General features: G+C 38.3%; 2 protein-coding genes across 2 annotated transcripts; both read right to left on the bottom strand.

Moving 5' to 3' along the window:
• Nucleotides 1-3,067: 3,067 nt before the first annotated feature.
• Nucleotides 3,068-6,479, bottom strand: LOC103471184 (L-threonyl-[L-threonyl-carrier protein] 4-chlorinase). Its single transcript, XM_081612080.1, has 7 exons — nt 6,037-6,479; nt 5,419-5,607; nt 4,044-4,287; nt 3,880-3,971; nt 3,648-3,787; nt 3,450-3,554; nt 3,068-3,358 (listed from the first exon to the last, which is right to left on the bottom strand). Exons 2-7 carry the CDS (start codon nt 5,546-5,548, stop codon nt 3,272-3,274), a joined length of 798 nt encoding a protein of 265 aa, XP_081468206.1. The 5' UTR covers nt 5,549-5,607; nt 6,037-6,479; the 3' UTR covers nt 3,068-3,271.
• Nucleotides 6,480-9,252: 2,773 nt separating this feature from the next.
• On the bottom strand, nt 9,253-14,969 carry irg1l (immunoresponsive gene 1, like). Its single transcript, XM_081611811.1, has 6 exons — nt 14,132-14,969; nt 13,797-13,851; nt 13,229-13,416; nt 12,896-12,988; nt 12,411-12,616; nt 9,253-11,718 (listed from the first exon to the last, which is right to left on the bottom strand). The coding sequence occupies exons 1-6, from the start codon at nt 14,144-14,146 to the stop codon at nt 10,794-10,796; spliced, it is 1,482 nt and encodes a 493-aa protein (XP_081467937.1). The 5' UTR covers nt 14,147-14,969; the 3' UTR covers nt 9,253-10,793.
• Between the last annotated feature and the right edge of the window lie 64 nt (nt 14,970-15,033).

The following is a 15,033-nucleotide window of genomic DNA, read 5'->3' as shown; positions in this document are numbered from 1 at the left end:
TGAGCACATCATCCGTTGAGGCTTTGTCCTTGATGTATTTATGGATCTTGGATGTTTCATCCTGGACAGTGGCTCTCACACTCACTAGTCCTCTGCCTCCTTCCTTACGGCTCGTGTACAGTCTCAGGGTGCTGGATTTGGGGTGGAACCCTCCATGCATGGTTAGTAGCTTCCTAGTCTTAACATCCGTGGCCTTCATCTCTTCCATTGGCCAGCTAATTATTCCGGCAGGGTATCTGATTACTGGTAAGGCATAGCTGTTTATTGCACGGATCTTGTTCTTGCCATTGAGCTGGCTTCTCAGGACTTGCCTTATTCGTTGGAGGCATTTGGCTGTGGCTCCTTTCCTTGTGACCTCATCGAGGTTGCTATTTGCTTGTGGTATTCCCAGGTACTTGTAGCTGTGCTCTATGTCTGCTATTGTTCCTTCTGGGAGTGAGACCCCTTCTGTGTGGGCGACCTTCCCTCTCTTTGTAACCATCCGACCACACTTCTCTAGTCCGAATGACATCCCAATGTCAGTGCTGTAGATCTTGGTGGTGTGGATCAGTGAGTCGATGTCTCGCTTGCTCTTGGCGTACAGCTTGATGTCATCCATGTAGAGGAGGTGAGTGATCGTGGCCCATTCTTGAGTCGGTATCCGTAGCCGGTCTTGTTGATGATTTGGCTGAGAGGGTTCAGGCCTATGCAGAACAGCAGTGGGGACAGAGCATCTCCTTGGTATATGCCACATTTGATGGACACTTGTGCAAGTGGTTTGCAGTTTGCTTCAAGGGTGGTTTTCCACAGCCCCATCGAGTTTGCAATGAAGGCTCTTAGAGTCCTATTGATTTTGTGCATCTCTAAACATTCAATGATCCAAGGGTGTGGCATTGAGTCATAGGCTTTCTTGTAATCAATCCAAGCGGTACACAGGTTGGTGTGTCGGGTTTTGCAGTCTCGGGCGACTGTGTGGTCTACAAGGAGTTGGTGTTTGGCTCCTCTGCTATTTATGCCTATGCCCTTCTGTGCCTTGCTCATGTATTTATCCATGTGCCCGCTTATCTTAGCCGCTATGATGCCTGACATGAGCTTCCATGTTGTAGAGAGACAGGTTATTGACCGATAGTTGGATGGGACAGGGTGAGTCCCATTTTGTAGAAGCTGGTTCAGTTGAGCTGCCAGTCGCTCATGGAGGGCAGTGAGTTTCTTAAGCCAGTAGGCATGGATCATGTCAGGTCCTGGTGCTGTCCAGTTTTTCATACCCGAGACTCTGTCTTGGACATCTGCCACAGTGATGGTTACGGGGGCTTGTTCCAGGAGGTTGCTGTGGTCCTCTCGTAGAGAGGTTAGCCACTGTGCATTGCTGTTGTGGGACGCCTCCCTTTCCCATATGCCTTTCCAGTATTGTTCAGTCTCCAGCCTGGGTGGGTCTGCTCTGTTGTTATTACCCTGCCATTGAGAGTACACTTTAGCTGGTTGGGTGGCAAAGAGCCGGTTAATCCTCCTGGCTTCATTCTCTCTCGTGTATCTCTTTAGGCGGCTGGCCAAGGCTTGGAGCCTTTGTTTGGCACTTTCGAGTGCTTCAGGTATGGGCATCTGGCTGTACTTCTTGGGTACTGATCTTTTCATTGCACCCCTTTGGATGCTGAGTTGTATATCAGTTCATTGGTTTCTGTTATGGTGTTGGTAGGGATCGTTCCCAATGCTGCATTCACATCTTCAATTATATATATATATATATATATATATATATATATATATATATATATATATATATATATATATATATATATATATATATATATATATGGTACCCCCAAGAATTTAAAACTACTTTCAAACTACCCCTGATTATATCTACCCTGATTATATCTATGGTTTGCCCACAATATGGAAGATTTCTTCTTCACCAACACACTGCACGCCTGTTCGTGCACTGCTGCCTCTTACTGGTGGAGATGGTGTATTGCACTACTTAACCCTTGTGTTTAGAAATGGGGTCCAACCGACCTCACACACGTAAAACTTGTATCATTTCCCACAGTTCTCTACGTCTGCCTCAGTCCTTGCATGCACAAGGGTTAAAACAGCCTTAAATAATGTTTCAAATGCAAAGTTCATAAGTGCTTTGTAGACATCTTGCTGTAAAACTTTAGGATCGATTAAATTAAGAAAATTAACACTAAACAACATGGCAGAGCTATATAATATAACATTACTACATGAAGCAAAATTTTAAAGTTTAATCGGTAATACTTTTATAACAAATTCATGCCAGATCATGATTTCTATGACAAGTTGACGTAGTTAATGACAATCTGTCATAACGAAGACAATTTGAATAATGTCAACTTTGTATTAAAAGTGTCATGATTTACCGAATGACACTTTATGACAACAGTCATGAATATTCATGAAGACTTACTGATGTTCATGACAGGTGTTATGTCATGTTTATGACAGTGTAATAACAGTCTTATTCACACCCTTTCAAATAAAGTGTTACCCATCGTGGTGACATTTTTTTTTATTTTTTTAAGGGCAATTAGCTATTTCCCAAGTTGTTGTCACATGCAAAATCTTTGAAAATCTGCATTGTTGTAAACATTTCCTAATTTTACTATGGATACTTTTACAGTTTGGTGGTACAGATACTGGGACACGCGCGGTTAGACACGAGGTGATTCTAGAGCACCTTCCTTTTTCAATCTTTGGAGAGAAAAAAATCCCTTTTCAAAATATTCTCACAGTGTATCGAGTGTCTTCCAAAGCATTTCTGAATTTTAAAGCCTACTGTTACTAAAATACTTTTAATAAAGTCCTGTTCAGTGAAAGTGGAACATGTAAATTAAATTGTATTTCTATGTGTAGAAACTTGATACCTACCAGAAGTGTAGATTATTCTTCTTCTGTCTGGCCATATCCTGTGCTGTTGGTTTCATTTAGAAGCTGCCTGGAGGTTTGTACTCAAATATGTATTTTTTCATCTGCCTTTCTCTTCAAGGGTTGAGTTGTGTAAATTTACTGATTTTTAAACCACATGGACATGTGAAGGAAGAAAAATGTGATTTAAGAAAAGAAAATGAGATTTTCAACTTTTTTTTGTTCTTTTAATAATATTTAAACAGGCATTAGCAGCTTAAAAGAAAAAGTTAACCAGACAATGGTTTAATTTAGAGTCAGAGGATGTATTATAGTTCATATACATAATTCCATATAAACACTAAATAGACATTTGATTTATCAAGCGAGATGTTAAAGCAGTTGTTGTGAAGGCTTCACTAATCCTTCATGTGCTTTTGTTGGAGAAATGGTGGAACTGATCCACCCCACAGACCAACTCTGTTGCATGAAACTTCCTGGGACGATCAGGATCCTAAAGTTAAAACAGACAAAAAAAAAGTTATTAGAAATGAAAGGTAAGTTTTCTAAAAGAACCACTGGCTAAGAAAATATGATTATCTCACCTCAGTGGGGTAGGCATAGGTGGGAACATAACGGATCACAAATCCACAGCGCCTCTTTTGGGAAGTGTTGGCATCACTTGCATGGACAAGAAGTCCATCATGAATCTGGAAAAAATATATATAGCTGATTGAGATAAACTTGTTTTTAGAGCATTTGATAGCCTCAAGGTTTTATCACAAAAAAACAAATAAACCCACCGACATCTGTCCGGCTTTCAGAGGACAGAGCACAGCTTCGTCCACCTGCACCAGCTCCTCTGGGATCTCCTGGTTGACTGACAGTAGGTTTCCAGGGCGGGTTGCTTGGCGATGGGGCAGCATGCCAGAGCAGTGACTTCCTGTAAGGGACTAACGTCAAATACATGGAGCATACAGCTGGCCTGGACTGCCAGTGATAACTTAGAAAATGCAAATAACAAATTTAGCTTACCTGGGATGACCTGAAGGACTCCGTTTTCTTTTTGTGAATCATCAAGAGCAAGCCACACAGACAGAACAGGTCCACCGGCAATACCCCAGTACCTGTGAACACCGCACTCTTAATCATGCAACACAAAAAAGAAACTTTATTTTCTTTTGGTAAGTTATATTCACCTCATGTCCTGGTGCCAGGCCACATAAGGGAGCTCATCGTCTCCATCAGGTTTGCTTTGATCTGTTTTGCTCTCCTGGAGTTTGACTGTCGGGTATTTACAGATAAATCGAGAGTCCAGCAGAATGACGTCAGGTCCCAGGATGGCTTGGATCACTTGCAGGATGTGGGGATGTTTGGTCAGGCTCATCACCCAGGGGTACTGAAGATGAACATTGTGGAGGCTGTACTGTGTGTATGCTGTACCTGTTTGAAACATGATAATACACGGTTAGAAAAAAAATAAATAGAAAAAATAGAAAATCGGTTCAACAAAGTATTGGATATGTCAACAGTTTTCTCAGAGAAATATTTAATCACGACAAAGAGGTTTTTTTTCATCAAAGAAGAAGAACATTAAAATGATTGCTGGTGTGCAAAGTTAAGCTTAAATCTACAGAAAGTATTTATTATGTAAGAAAATGTGATGTAAATGAAAAAAAAAAACAACACGATTAAACTAATAGAGAAGAACAGACTGGGTCTGAGGTGGGTGTGTTCAAGTATTACTGTAGTTATTTAATATTTGCATATGGATAAATCAGCTGTTTATTGAAACATTTGTTTAATTTAATTACTCACACATCACACTTGATGAATGTAGCATGCTGTATTTACTGGTGTTTTTATCTTGATATTATTAAATTTCCTTACTGTGTAATTTTCAAGTAAAAAAAATTAAAAAATTTCTTCTGTAGGACTGAACAAACACACACATTTTCCTGTGATCACTTTGTTACATTTTTGTTGCAACAACACAAGCATCTGAAATAACAATAGAAGGCTGTTCAAAAATCATTTGCCCTTTTATCCCAGACAGATCATCTGATTCGATGGATGAATCATTCTTCAGAGGAAAAGAGGAGTGATTTTCAGACAGTCAAGTAAACTCTGACCTGTCAGAGAAATAATATGAAGCTGCCAGAATGGCTGAGTCAGTAGCCAGTAATGGCTTTTCTACTAAATAATAAATAAATGTTATGTTCTCTATGCTATTACAATTTTTTTTTCCATATTTAACATATAAACTTATTGTTTTTGGTTTCTTTGTACATGTGAATTACATGGCACCTGTTGTGAAATTCGTATCTATACATCCCATTACAGCTACTTTTACTGAGAAAAGTGTTGCTGTGCTTCTATAGAAATAAACCAGTGAAGCAGTAGCACACTGCTTCACTGAGTACTACTGTTTAGTTTAGATATTAGACAGTTTGGTTTCAACTAAACAGTTTCAAATGAAACTGTCCTGTCAGTTTCATATGATCTCAGTTCTCTATATCTTGCTCAATCTCTGAATTTTTCCTCTCCTTCCCCCTCCCTCTGTTTGTTACCTACCAAATTCCTCCTCCAGCTTAGCGAAGGCCTCCCTGGCCTCCCTCAGCTCTGTCTCGTCCAGCACGGGCACCGGTGACAGGAAGCCCTCCTCATTGTAGCGCTCCTGTAGTTCAGCTGGAGACGTAGTCATCGTTGCGTTTCCCTGCCGATGTCTCTGGCTTTCTGCTTCCAATGTTGGTGAGATGTCGACTGAAGGTGAAGTTTAAAAGTTCAAAAGAGCTTAAGTTAAGTCAACGCCATTAAAGGTGTGCCTTCACATTGACCTGGCTTTAGTTATTTGCTGATTATAAAGAACATACACTTCAAAATAAGCACACCGCAGCACTTGTGCTCAGTTTATAACTGGTTACACGCTTGAATCAAGTTAATTGGACTTGTAAATATAAGAAACTCTATTTTCGTGTGCACTAAAAACAACTCTGAGACTGCAGAGACGTAAAACTCTCCAAAAGAATTTTCTGTTGTCCAATTCCTGCAAAAAAAGCTGAACAAAACACTGCTGATTTACAAATAATGATGGAACATGGTCAAATGGGGTAATATTTTTCTTTTTGTTTAGGTAGAATATTATTCTGCAAAGTCTAAGCTTTAACTACAGCAGAAGGTGTCTCTCCATACCTGTTGTCTGCTCAGTCTCTCAGTAAGTCTGGATTCTGTCTGACTCTTGCCTGTCAGTCATTATATACCCTTCAGCTTTGGAAACTCCTACCATTGTGACATCATTTTAAAATTCATAAACTTTACTCAAAAGACCTATGTCCTCATATTTCAGGGAAAGCACCAGCCCAGAAAAGTACAAGGCAGTGACATCATTCAGGTGTGTGGAGGCTATTTAGAAACATTTCTTTGTTTGACCTGCATGCCTTTTATGTTATGTTATCTCTGACTGTTTACGTTCCGCTCTAGTAATGGAGAACGCATTGTGATTGATAGTTTCTGATGAAATCTGAAACAATAGATGTTATTCTGTTAAAACCTGCTAGATCCAGCTTCCCTCACCACACCCTCATAGCAAACTATTTATTCATTTTCATGTAGAGTGAAAGAACAATTAGTGACTAATGAACCCACCAAAAAGTATAAAGATGTTTCATTATGAAACTGAGGAAAGAGCCATCACGAAATGAAAACAGAAGTAATTAAAAGAGTGTGTGATCTAGTGACTGCTGGAAATCTGGTGACACGTCACTGTTTCAACAATAAAAATAAAATGGATCGATTAACTCTGTTTTATGATGACATTTATTGTCCTAATATACGCTAATTTTAATATATCCATTCGTTGAACATAGAGGGTGGGCCATAAGTTTCCATTCATAGAAAAAAATAAACATTTCATATTGTTTATATAAAATGTTTTTTTTTTTGTTTTTTTGTGGGACAGTGTAATCACTGCACGTCTTGGACCACTTTATGGTTGATCTGCAACACTTCCAGTTTTCTGAAACTTGGAAATACGTTTTGCCACAGTGCCGTGTGTGTGATGCTCGATCCATGTTTTCTGCTAAAGTTTTGTCCAACCATGCGTCTGCTTCCTGATCCAGCCGTCAGTACAATTTCAATTCTTTGCTCTTTTGACAAACTCATCTTCTTAGGTATCTGAAATATAAAAGAAGTCTACATTTTACATTCCCATATGTATGGAAACTTATCCCTGTACACCATCTGAAAATGCCTTCAATGAGCAAGTTTAAAACTGCAGTGAGGATATCAGTGTCTTCATGAAACCGCTGTCTGACAATATGTAAGCATTTTGGGGTTGATAGTTCAAAACACTGAAATTATTTTGCATTGTAAATGACCTGCAGTGTCTGACATCTAATTGAATGTTTTTTTTGTATTTGGATATAGTTGGTCACACATATAATTCATTTTAATTAAGACAGGTTCTGATCATTTAGATGTACTTAAATGAAAAGGAGCATTTTCCTTTTTGCATATTCCAAACAAAAGGTCTGTAAAGCATCAGATTCACACCAATAACACAGTTTTTTTGTTTCTTTGGCATTTACAGATTAATGATGCTGGATCACTTCTCTCAACAAATAAATGATGAAAAACAAATCGTTAACTTTTTAGTTTATTCTGCTTGTTTTATTTGTTTAAATTTTGGTCTTTCTTCAGCTAAAATAAAATCACGCACAGAAGTCAGAAATGTAAGAAAATCTGAGAAAACTGTAGATCCATCTTCATTGTGCAAACCTGTTTAATATATACAATAAATGTATGTTTGCCCAGCAAAAGTGAGAAGTTGAAGGGTGATATCCAGTTTCCAGTTTATTCCAGAGTTTTTCCTCACACACAATCAGGTACAAATAATCAATGTGCTGAATTGGTTCTACATAGCATGACATTAGCCTTGTTATTGTAAAAATAAAATTAAAAAAATCAGAGCCATCAATCTCCGGATGTCAAAGAGATACTTATTGATATGCTGGACAGAGCATAAATCACTTTGTTTCTGTGAGAAACAAACGTTGAAATAAACATAAATGTCTTGACATAGAACAAGTAATAAAAAAAATAACTGGCTTTAATTTGACATCTACATTTAAAAGGCAACCACTGACTACCTTTGTAGAAAAAAAAAAAATTCAAGAAATACCCCAGAAAAAAAAGGCCGGTATTTTCACAAGGAAATACTGTTGACCATAAATGCTGGACAAAAGAAAAAGCTACGACATCTTTTATCGTCAGAACCAGGAAGTTTGTGGATATTCGGAGAAAATGGTTTAAAGAAAAATTCCCTCATTCTGTTCACCTTGATTCTTTAGCTCATTTTTTTACATTTTACCTGCTACCAGGAAACAATTGCAGAAATCTCTACAACAACAAAGCAAATATTAACAGCCCTTTTCAAAACCAATTACTCATCCTTTATTCTCTGACTTCATGACATTATTCCTTACTAGTGACGTTTGGTCTGAAATAACAATTGATGACTGATTAAGTTCTGGACTGACATTCTCAAACACATACAGAATAAACACACAAATAAATTATTTCTAAGATATCAGAATTTATTAACAAAACACTTAAACTTCCAGTTTTTGTCTGTATCAACTAACTAAAAAAACAAAAACCAGCCTGGATTTAAGAGTCTCAGACGGAGCGCAAGAAACAAAAATAAAGCAATACTGCCTTCTTGATGCAGCAGAGTCTCATATTATACTGCCGTGACATAGAGATAGTTTTAAGAAGCAACATATTCTTATAGAAGTCACATTAGGCATCTTGAAGAGATGCAAAAGTGAATAAAATAACTTAAAAACTGAAGCGAAACAGGCAACCAGTGAAGTAAAGTCATAATGAGGGTAATGTTTCGCAGTTGCACAATGTGCAGTCTGCTGATGAACGCATCAGTAATCCCAAAATAGAGCAGGTTACAGTAATCCAGCCAAGATGTAACAGTTTCACAAAGCTGCCTTGATATAATTGGCTTCATTTTGACTAATATATGTAGTTAGTAACACACACTGTGTCAGAGAACCAAAATCTATGTTCAAGGTGTCAAAGGTGCCACCAGAGACCGTCACTTCTGTTTTTTGCTTGTTCAAGTGTAAAAAATTCGAAACCATCCATTTATTTACGTCAAATGACCGATGAATCCAATGAGAAGCCCGTGGCTTTTTAAAGATGGAGGTAAATCTGACGAATCCATCATTCCCCAAAGGACCCTTTTTAAAATGGGCTCTTTGCTACATTTACTTTTATCATGACTGGTTCATCCGTCTCGATGACGTAAAGTACTGAATGGCTTCGAATTTTTCTGATAAAAATGTATATGTCAGAGTTCAGTGATTCAACAAAAAATAAAATAAAATAAATAGACACAACCTTTATTTTAAAAATGCTCAGAGGTTGGTCTGAAAACAAAGCAAAAAAGCAGCTTAAGTTTAAAGGCGAATTTAAAAGACCTTCAGAAATGAATACCAAAAAATTTTGAATTTAATGCTAATATTTTTAAATAGATTAATTTGCTTTATTATTACTCAGATACCAGCCATGAAAATAAATTTGGACCTGGAATGACTCATAGTGTGTTAAGCCTGATTTTCCACAGTTTTCTGAGAACAAAGAGGTTTGTGTTGCTCTTTCCTGCTGACTTTTCATTCTCTTGTCTCCCTCTAGATGCTGCTGCTCATTACTGCAACATACATATCTGTCAGTATGCTCCTCTCACTTTAGACTTCACTCCGCTGTAAAAAAATAACCCTTGAATTACGATGAATTCTTGTTTTCTGAAAATAGCCTTCATTTTAACATTCTTTTGCTCACATCACTAAACTAATAAAATTGTTTAAACGCATGAAGACTCATTAGTTTGAGCACAACCTGAATGCAAGCTTCATTCAGTAACAAACAAAATGTTTTCATTTTGTGATTCCATCCATCTCAATTTGAGTTGTTCCAGGATTTGCTGCTGTGTGTATTTGTGGGTTTTTTGCATAATTTTACTGTCTGATTTGCAGCAGTGTAACAAATTGTAGTTATATTGGAACTACATTTTGGGAAGTACAGATTCTCCACCTGATGGTGCAGTTCTCCGTCTTGTTGAGATTTGTTTTTAGGTAATTAATATTCATATACTGTAAGATGAAAAATATCCATCCATCCAGCGTCTTTAATTATTTACCCTGGGGAGAATCGCTGAGATCTAATATTTCAGTTAAACAGAACAAGCTGAACCAAGTTCATGGTGTTAGAAAATATAATTTATGTCAACTAATCTATAATGGCTTGTAAATAAGTGTAATATCTGCCACTTTTTCAAGCACAGAGAATGATTCTCTTTCAAGACGTTTTGGAGAGGGGCATTTTTTTCCTGATGATCCAGCCATTAATTCGTCCTCTTTTTCTCCTGTCCTTGAAGGGTCTCAAAGGGACTGGTTGCTTCATCAACATAAAGAGGTAGATACAGGAAAGCACACCAGGCCAGTTTTATGTTTAAGACATATGATTTATATGATCATATTCAGAGAAGAGTGATGAACTGAACTGAGGCAAAACGAAAGAGACAGCTCCACATACTGCAAAGAATGCAGAAGAAAATATAAATACTATAACAAAGTGTTATGACAGCAGTTGTTTGCATATAACTCTGTGGTTTATTGATAGATTTTTGTGATCCATTTATCTTTCTTATATTTGACAACATATTTTTACACAGCAGTATGATGTACACAAATAGATATATCAGCTTACAAGAACTCCAGAAAAAGAACATTTTTGCAAATGTAACTCTCAAACAGAATAATTTGAAGTACAGAATATATACAATTTAATGAAGCACGAAGATGATAAAATGTACAAATAAGTGTTTATTGGTGACAATGAAACTCATCATATATATTAAATATATTTGCAATATATCTTCATTGCAGCTGTGAGAGCAAGTCCTGGCAGTCGTCAAGTCTGTCCAGCTCGTCCACCGCCTCGATCAGCCGCTCAACCTTCGCTGATGGAAGCACCACCTCTGCGTTGTTCCTGAACTTCTTCCTCAGGCTCTCGTTGGTCAGCGGGTTGCGCCAGTGGCCGTAGAAGGTATCACAGCGTCCCTTCAGAATGTCTCCTCCCACAAGCGTCACCTGGACCTCCCCGTACATCACGTTGAAGTTTGCGGGGTTGTCGTGGGGATGCTCCAACCAAACGCGGCTCAGCAGAGCGCGGAGCTCGGAGCGGCTAATGGCGCCTGGCGTGAAGGACTGGACGGTCACCTCACCATCCAGGAGAGCGCTGCAGGCGTTAAACTGGAAGGAGTGGCGGGCCTCATGCTCCGACTCAGGGAAAGGCCTGTTGATGTATTTAGAGAGGGGGACTCTGAGCAAGATGTCCTGGACTTGATCTGGAGAGACCTTTCCAGGACCAAAGCCCACTAGAAGCTTATGGACGGAAGCTGCAGCATCTGCCACCCAGTGCATCCCCAGATGGGCGGGGAAGCGCTTGAAGCCCATGTCCTGCTCCTCTAGCAGGAATGCATGGCCATCATGGGGTGAATCTAAAGGCTGTGGCATGTAATCTTCATAAAAAGCACTAAAGCCTGCCACTCCTGCAACAGCATCCAACACCAGAGGACTGGCCTCTAGGCCTCTGGATGCCAGAAGGGCAGCTTCAAGCCCAAGGCGTGAGGCGTTGCCGATGTGGAGGGGTTTAGACTGAGTGGCAGCATTAGCCATGGGAGCTCCAGCCAGGGAAGCAGCTATGGCCAAGGCATGGCTGCACTGAGAGGAGTCCAGAGACAGGAGGCGAGCACAGGCTGCTGCACTTCCCATGGGACCGACCACAGTGGGAGGATGAAACCTGTCAAAGGACACACAGAGACCTGAATATCTACTGCATAAACATAAGTATTTTAAAAGTTAGCCGTATTTCAATATCAAGTGTGTCAAACATTTCTAGTCACAGAGTTCAGAGAACCTAAAAATGTGATGATGCGAAGGAAACTAATGAATCTAATTATCCCAAAAAAGCCTCCAAGCTAAATATGAAGAGTTGTTTTCTCTGCTCGTCGAGTGTTTTTGTGTACCCAAACTGAAATTATTGAAACTCTGTGCATCATCATAATTTTTGCTGATTAAAACCACATTTCTGTCCTGACTGAACCTGGGATGAACTTTACCTGTTTCAGGAAGGAGCAGTGTCAACAGAAAAAGCTCCAGTTAGCCAAAGAGAGCCAAAGGTACCACAGTTCAGAGACAAACCCAAGCACAAAAGTAAACAAAACATCTCTGAATTTCTGTGTTGAGGGGAAAAACACTATGAAGCTATGAAAGGCCTCACACATTTGCAGTGTGTGAGGCCTTTGTTAGGTTCACTTTGCACAACTACGCAGTAAATCCTTCCAAAACAAATTTTTTCAGCATATACACTTTTAACTTTAAAAGGAAATATCATCAGCAAAGACATAAAAAAGTATATGATTCAAACCATTAACAAAAATGCATATGTATTTCAGTTCCAGTGCGAATGCAATCCGACTCTGAAGAACTGACCTTTTAGGAATATTGTGGGCCTCGTTGGAGAACCTCATCAGGCGGCCCTGGATCTCGATGCCCACGTTAAACGCGAGTAAGAAGTCCAGACCGCTGGGTTTCCTGCTGGCTGGCATCATGTCACTGAGCGCTAACACAGCAGGAAGGACGGCTCCGGATGGGTGAGTTGCTGGATGCCAGGTGTCGTCAAAGTCCATGGAGTGAGTCTGCGGTGTGATTGAAAGAAAAAAAAGTTTTTTAATTATTTAGTAATAGACAAAGCAATCTTTCTTAGTGGAATAAACAATGTCTAAAAAGGATATGAACTGTAGCTTTTCTTTTTGATTTGGTGATACACCTTAATAAACAATATTGGATACTTTTAACAAAGTTACACAAAGGATTGCTTTCAAAATTTTATCCTGATTTTTCTGGTAGGTTTTTTTATTTATTACTAATGTAAAATACTATGAGTCTATTTGTAATAGTAGCATAACAACACTTACTGCCACTCCATTGACAAAAGCTGCCAGTGTTGGGGAGAGCCTGATGCCTCTTTTTCCGTACACTGAGCAGATGTTATCATGGCCATACATGTGCTGGGGTTTACAAGAAGACAGTTAATTTTGGTTACAATAAAAATTAAAATGAAATATTGAGTTACAGTTGAGAAAGAAACATTTAGCTTTCATTAAGATTAGATTTTGAATATTTGAATACATGTAAAATGTAGTTTTGAATTTGTCCAATTCTACAAGTTTGCTACAAGCTGAATAAGAGAGTCAAATAGTGGGACTATATAAACCTATATATACATATTGACATTGTCTATTTCCTACCTTGCAGTGTTGTAGCACCATTTCAAACACCTCAGTTGTGCTACCAATGAGACCAACTCCAATGCTGTCCAGTACCATTCTTTTACTGCGGTGGAGAACCACAGAGGACAGGTGCTCGGGCTTGACTTTACTGATAAACTCCCCAAAACTAGCAGTGACTGTTTCCTCAGATGTCGGGCTCCTCAACACTGTTGAAAGGAGAAAAGAAAAGATTTCTCTTTTACCTGAGGGTTAATGAGGATGTGAAGAGTAAAGTTTAGAAAGTCTATCTGAAGTAAAATATTAACCTAAAATGGTGACATGAGTTATACGTTTACAATGTACAAATATACAGAAAGAATGCTGATTTTAGAATCATTAAGATTAAAAAGACGTTTAGTGATGTTTACGTCAAACACACTAAGCTACACTAATAATCAAAAGTATTCAAATACCACACACTGCAAAGAAAGAAAAAGATCATATGATTATGAGATATGCAAAAGAAATACTGCCACAATTCAACCACAAAGAGTCACATAAAAAAGTCTAAAAAATAAAAACACTATAATGAGCCAGAAATTCTCACCTTCTACAGCAGAGTTGTGGATTCTTCTGGCAGCCCAAATCGGTCTGATGGTTTTCTACAAGGGAGTAAAATGTACAAATGATCTCATGCAATTGTAAAAGGCTTATCTGATCAGTTTCTGCAGGCGATCTTTGTCAGACACTCGTGATGTGAAGCAAGTGGCTTAGAAGACAATGATTTTATTGTAACAAAGGGCTCTGTTGACAGCTGTAGTTTCTGTAACAGTTCATGCCACAGAAATGAAAAGTATGTTTTAAAGGTCATTAAAATGTTTCAAGTGCAGTTATGATAGAAACCATTTTTATGGATTCTTAAATTACATGAATATGTTTTACCTGCAGCCTGAACATGACGCCTTCTGTATTTTTTTTCGTTGAAAACCAGTTTTCCGCTCAGTGCTTCTCGGGATCTCTGTGCTGTTAGCTCAGAGTGTCTGAATGATGCTGCTCTAATATTGGGAAGGGTGTCACCTTATATAGCCCAGGTACCAAAACTTGCCTCACAGGAACAAAGAACGAGGTAGGAAATTCCAGGTTCCTGTGTTGTTCATTGTTAAAAAATTTTAAGACACACTATAATGTGATTGCCAAAGCAAAGAAGACTAGTTGATGACTTAAACTTGAAACTCCGCCTACAAGCAGAAAAGTCTTATACTGGATAAACCTTCATCTGTGCATCAGGAGCACTGAGCATTTCATCTTTGAAGCATCTTGATCAGGTAATGCTTCATTTTTATCTCTTATTGTTTTGAGAACAAACTTATCTCTTATTGTCTAAAAATATCAAAAGGTACATTAGTCAAAAGATTCATAGTTTTAAAACACTAGATTACACATTTAGATGTCATATCTGTTAATGTGACTAATAATTACACTTTTCTGGGCAGAATATGAACAATTTTGATTAGGAGTGGTTAAGTTAAGTTTGTCTAAAACAGCAATAAGCAACAGGTCGTAAAAGTCGTTGTAAACTGTTTTCTAACGGGGTGGAGTATATCTTAACTATTAAGTTATTTCTCATGTTAAAGGAGTGAAAGTACCCAAGAAAAACTGAATGGCATAGGTTGTGATGAATCACTGCTTTGCATCTAAATGCAATTGCTTGTTTTAGATTATACATTATGCATTAAAATGTGTGAAAATATTGACAATATTTCCTCTTTATGCTAGGGCATTTTTGTAATTTATGAAAATGATAAAATCCAGACATATATACACATTAAAATAATGTATCTATC

Source organism: Poecilia reticulata, chromosome 10 (genome assembly GCF_904066995.2).
Source record: "Poecilia reticulata chromosome 10, P_reticulata-male-v2, whole genome shotgun sequence".
Classification (NCBI taxonomy): Eukaryota; Metazoa; Chordata; class Actinopteri; order Cyprinodontiformes; family Poeciliidae; genus Poecilia; species Poecilia reticulata.
The sequence above is the reverse complement of the archived record's forward strand: the minus strand, read 5'-3'. Positions and strand labels throughout refer to the sequence as shown.

Coding starts and splice junctions, on each gene's coding strand:
- LOC103471184 (XM_081612080.1), bottom strand. CDS start 5,548: ATGACTACGTCTCCAGCTGAACTACAGGAGCGCTACAATGAGGAGGGC. Junction 4,288..5,418: donor TAAGCTGGAGGAGGAATTTG/GTAGGTAACAAA, acceptor TGTTTCAAACAG/GTACAGCATACACACAGTAC. Junction 3,359..3,449: donor CCTATGCCTACCCCACTGAG/GTGAGATAATCA, acceptor TTTTAACTTTAG/GATCCTGATCGTCCCAGGAA.
- irg1l (XM_081611811.1), bottom strand. Junction 12,989..13,228: donor TGGTGCTACAACACTGCAAG/GTAGGAAATAGA, acceptor TGTAAACCCCAG/CACATGTATGGCCATGATAA. Junction 11,719..12,410: donor GCCCACAATATTCCTAAAAG/GTCAGTTCTTCA, acceptor GTCCTTTGACAG/GTTTCATCCTCCCACTGTGG.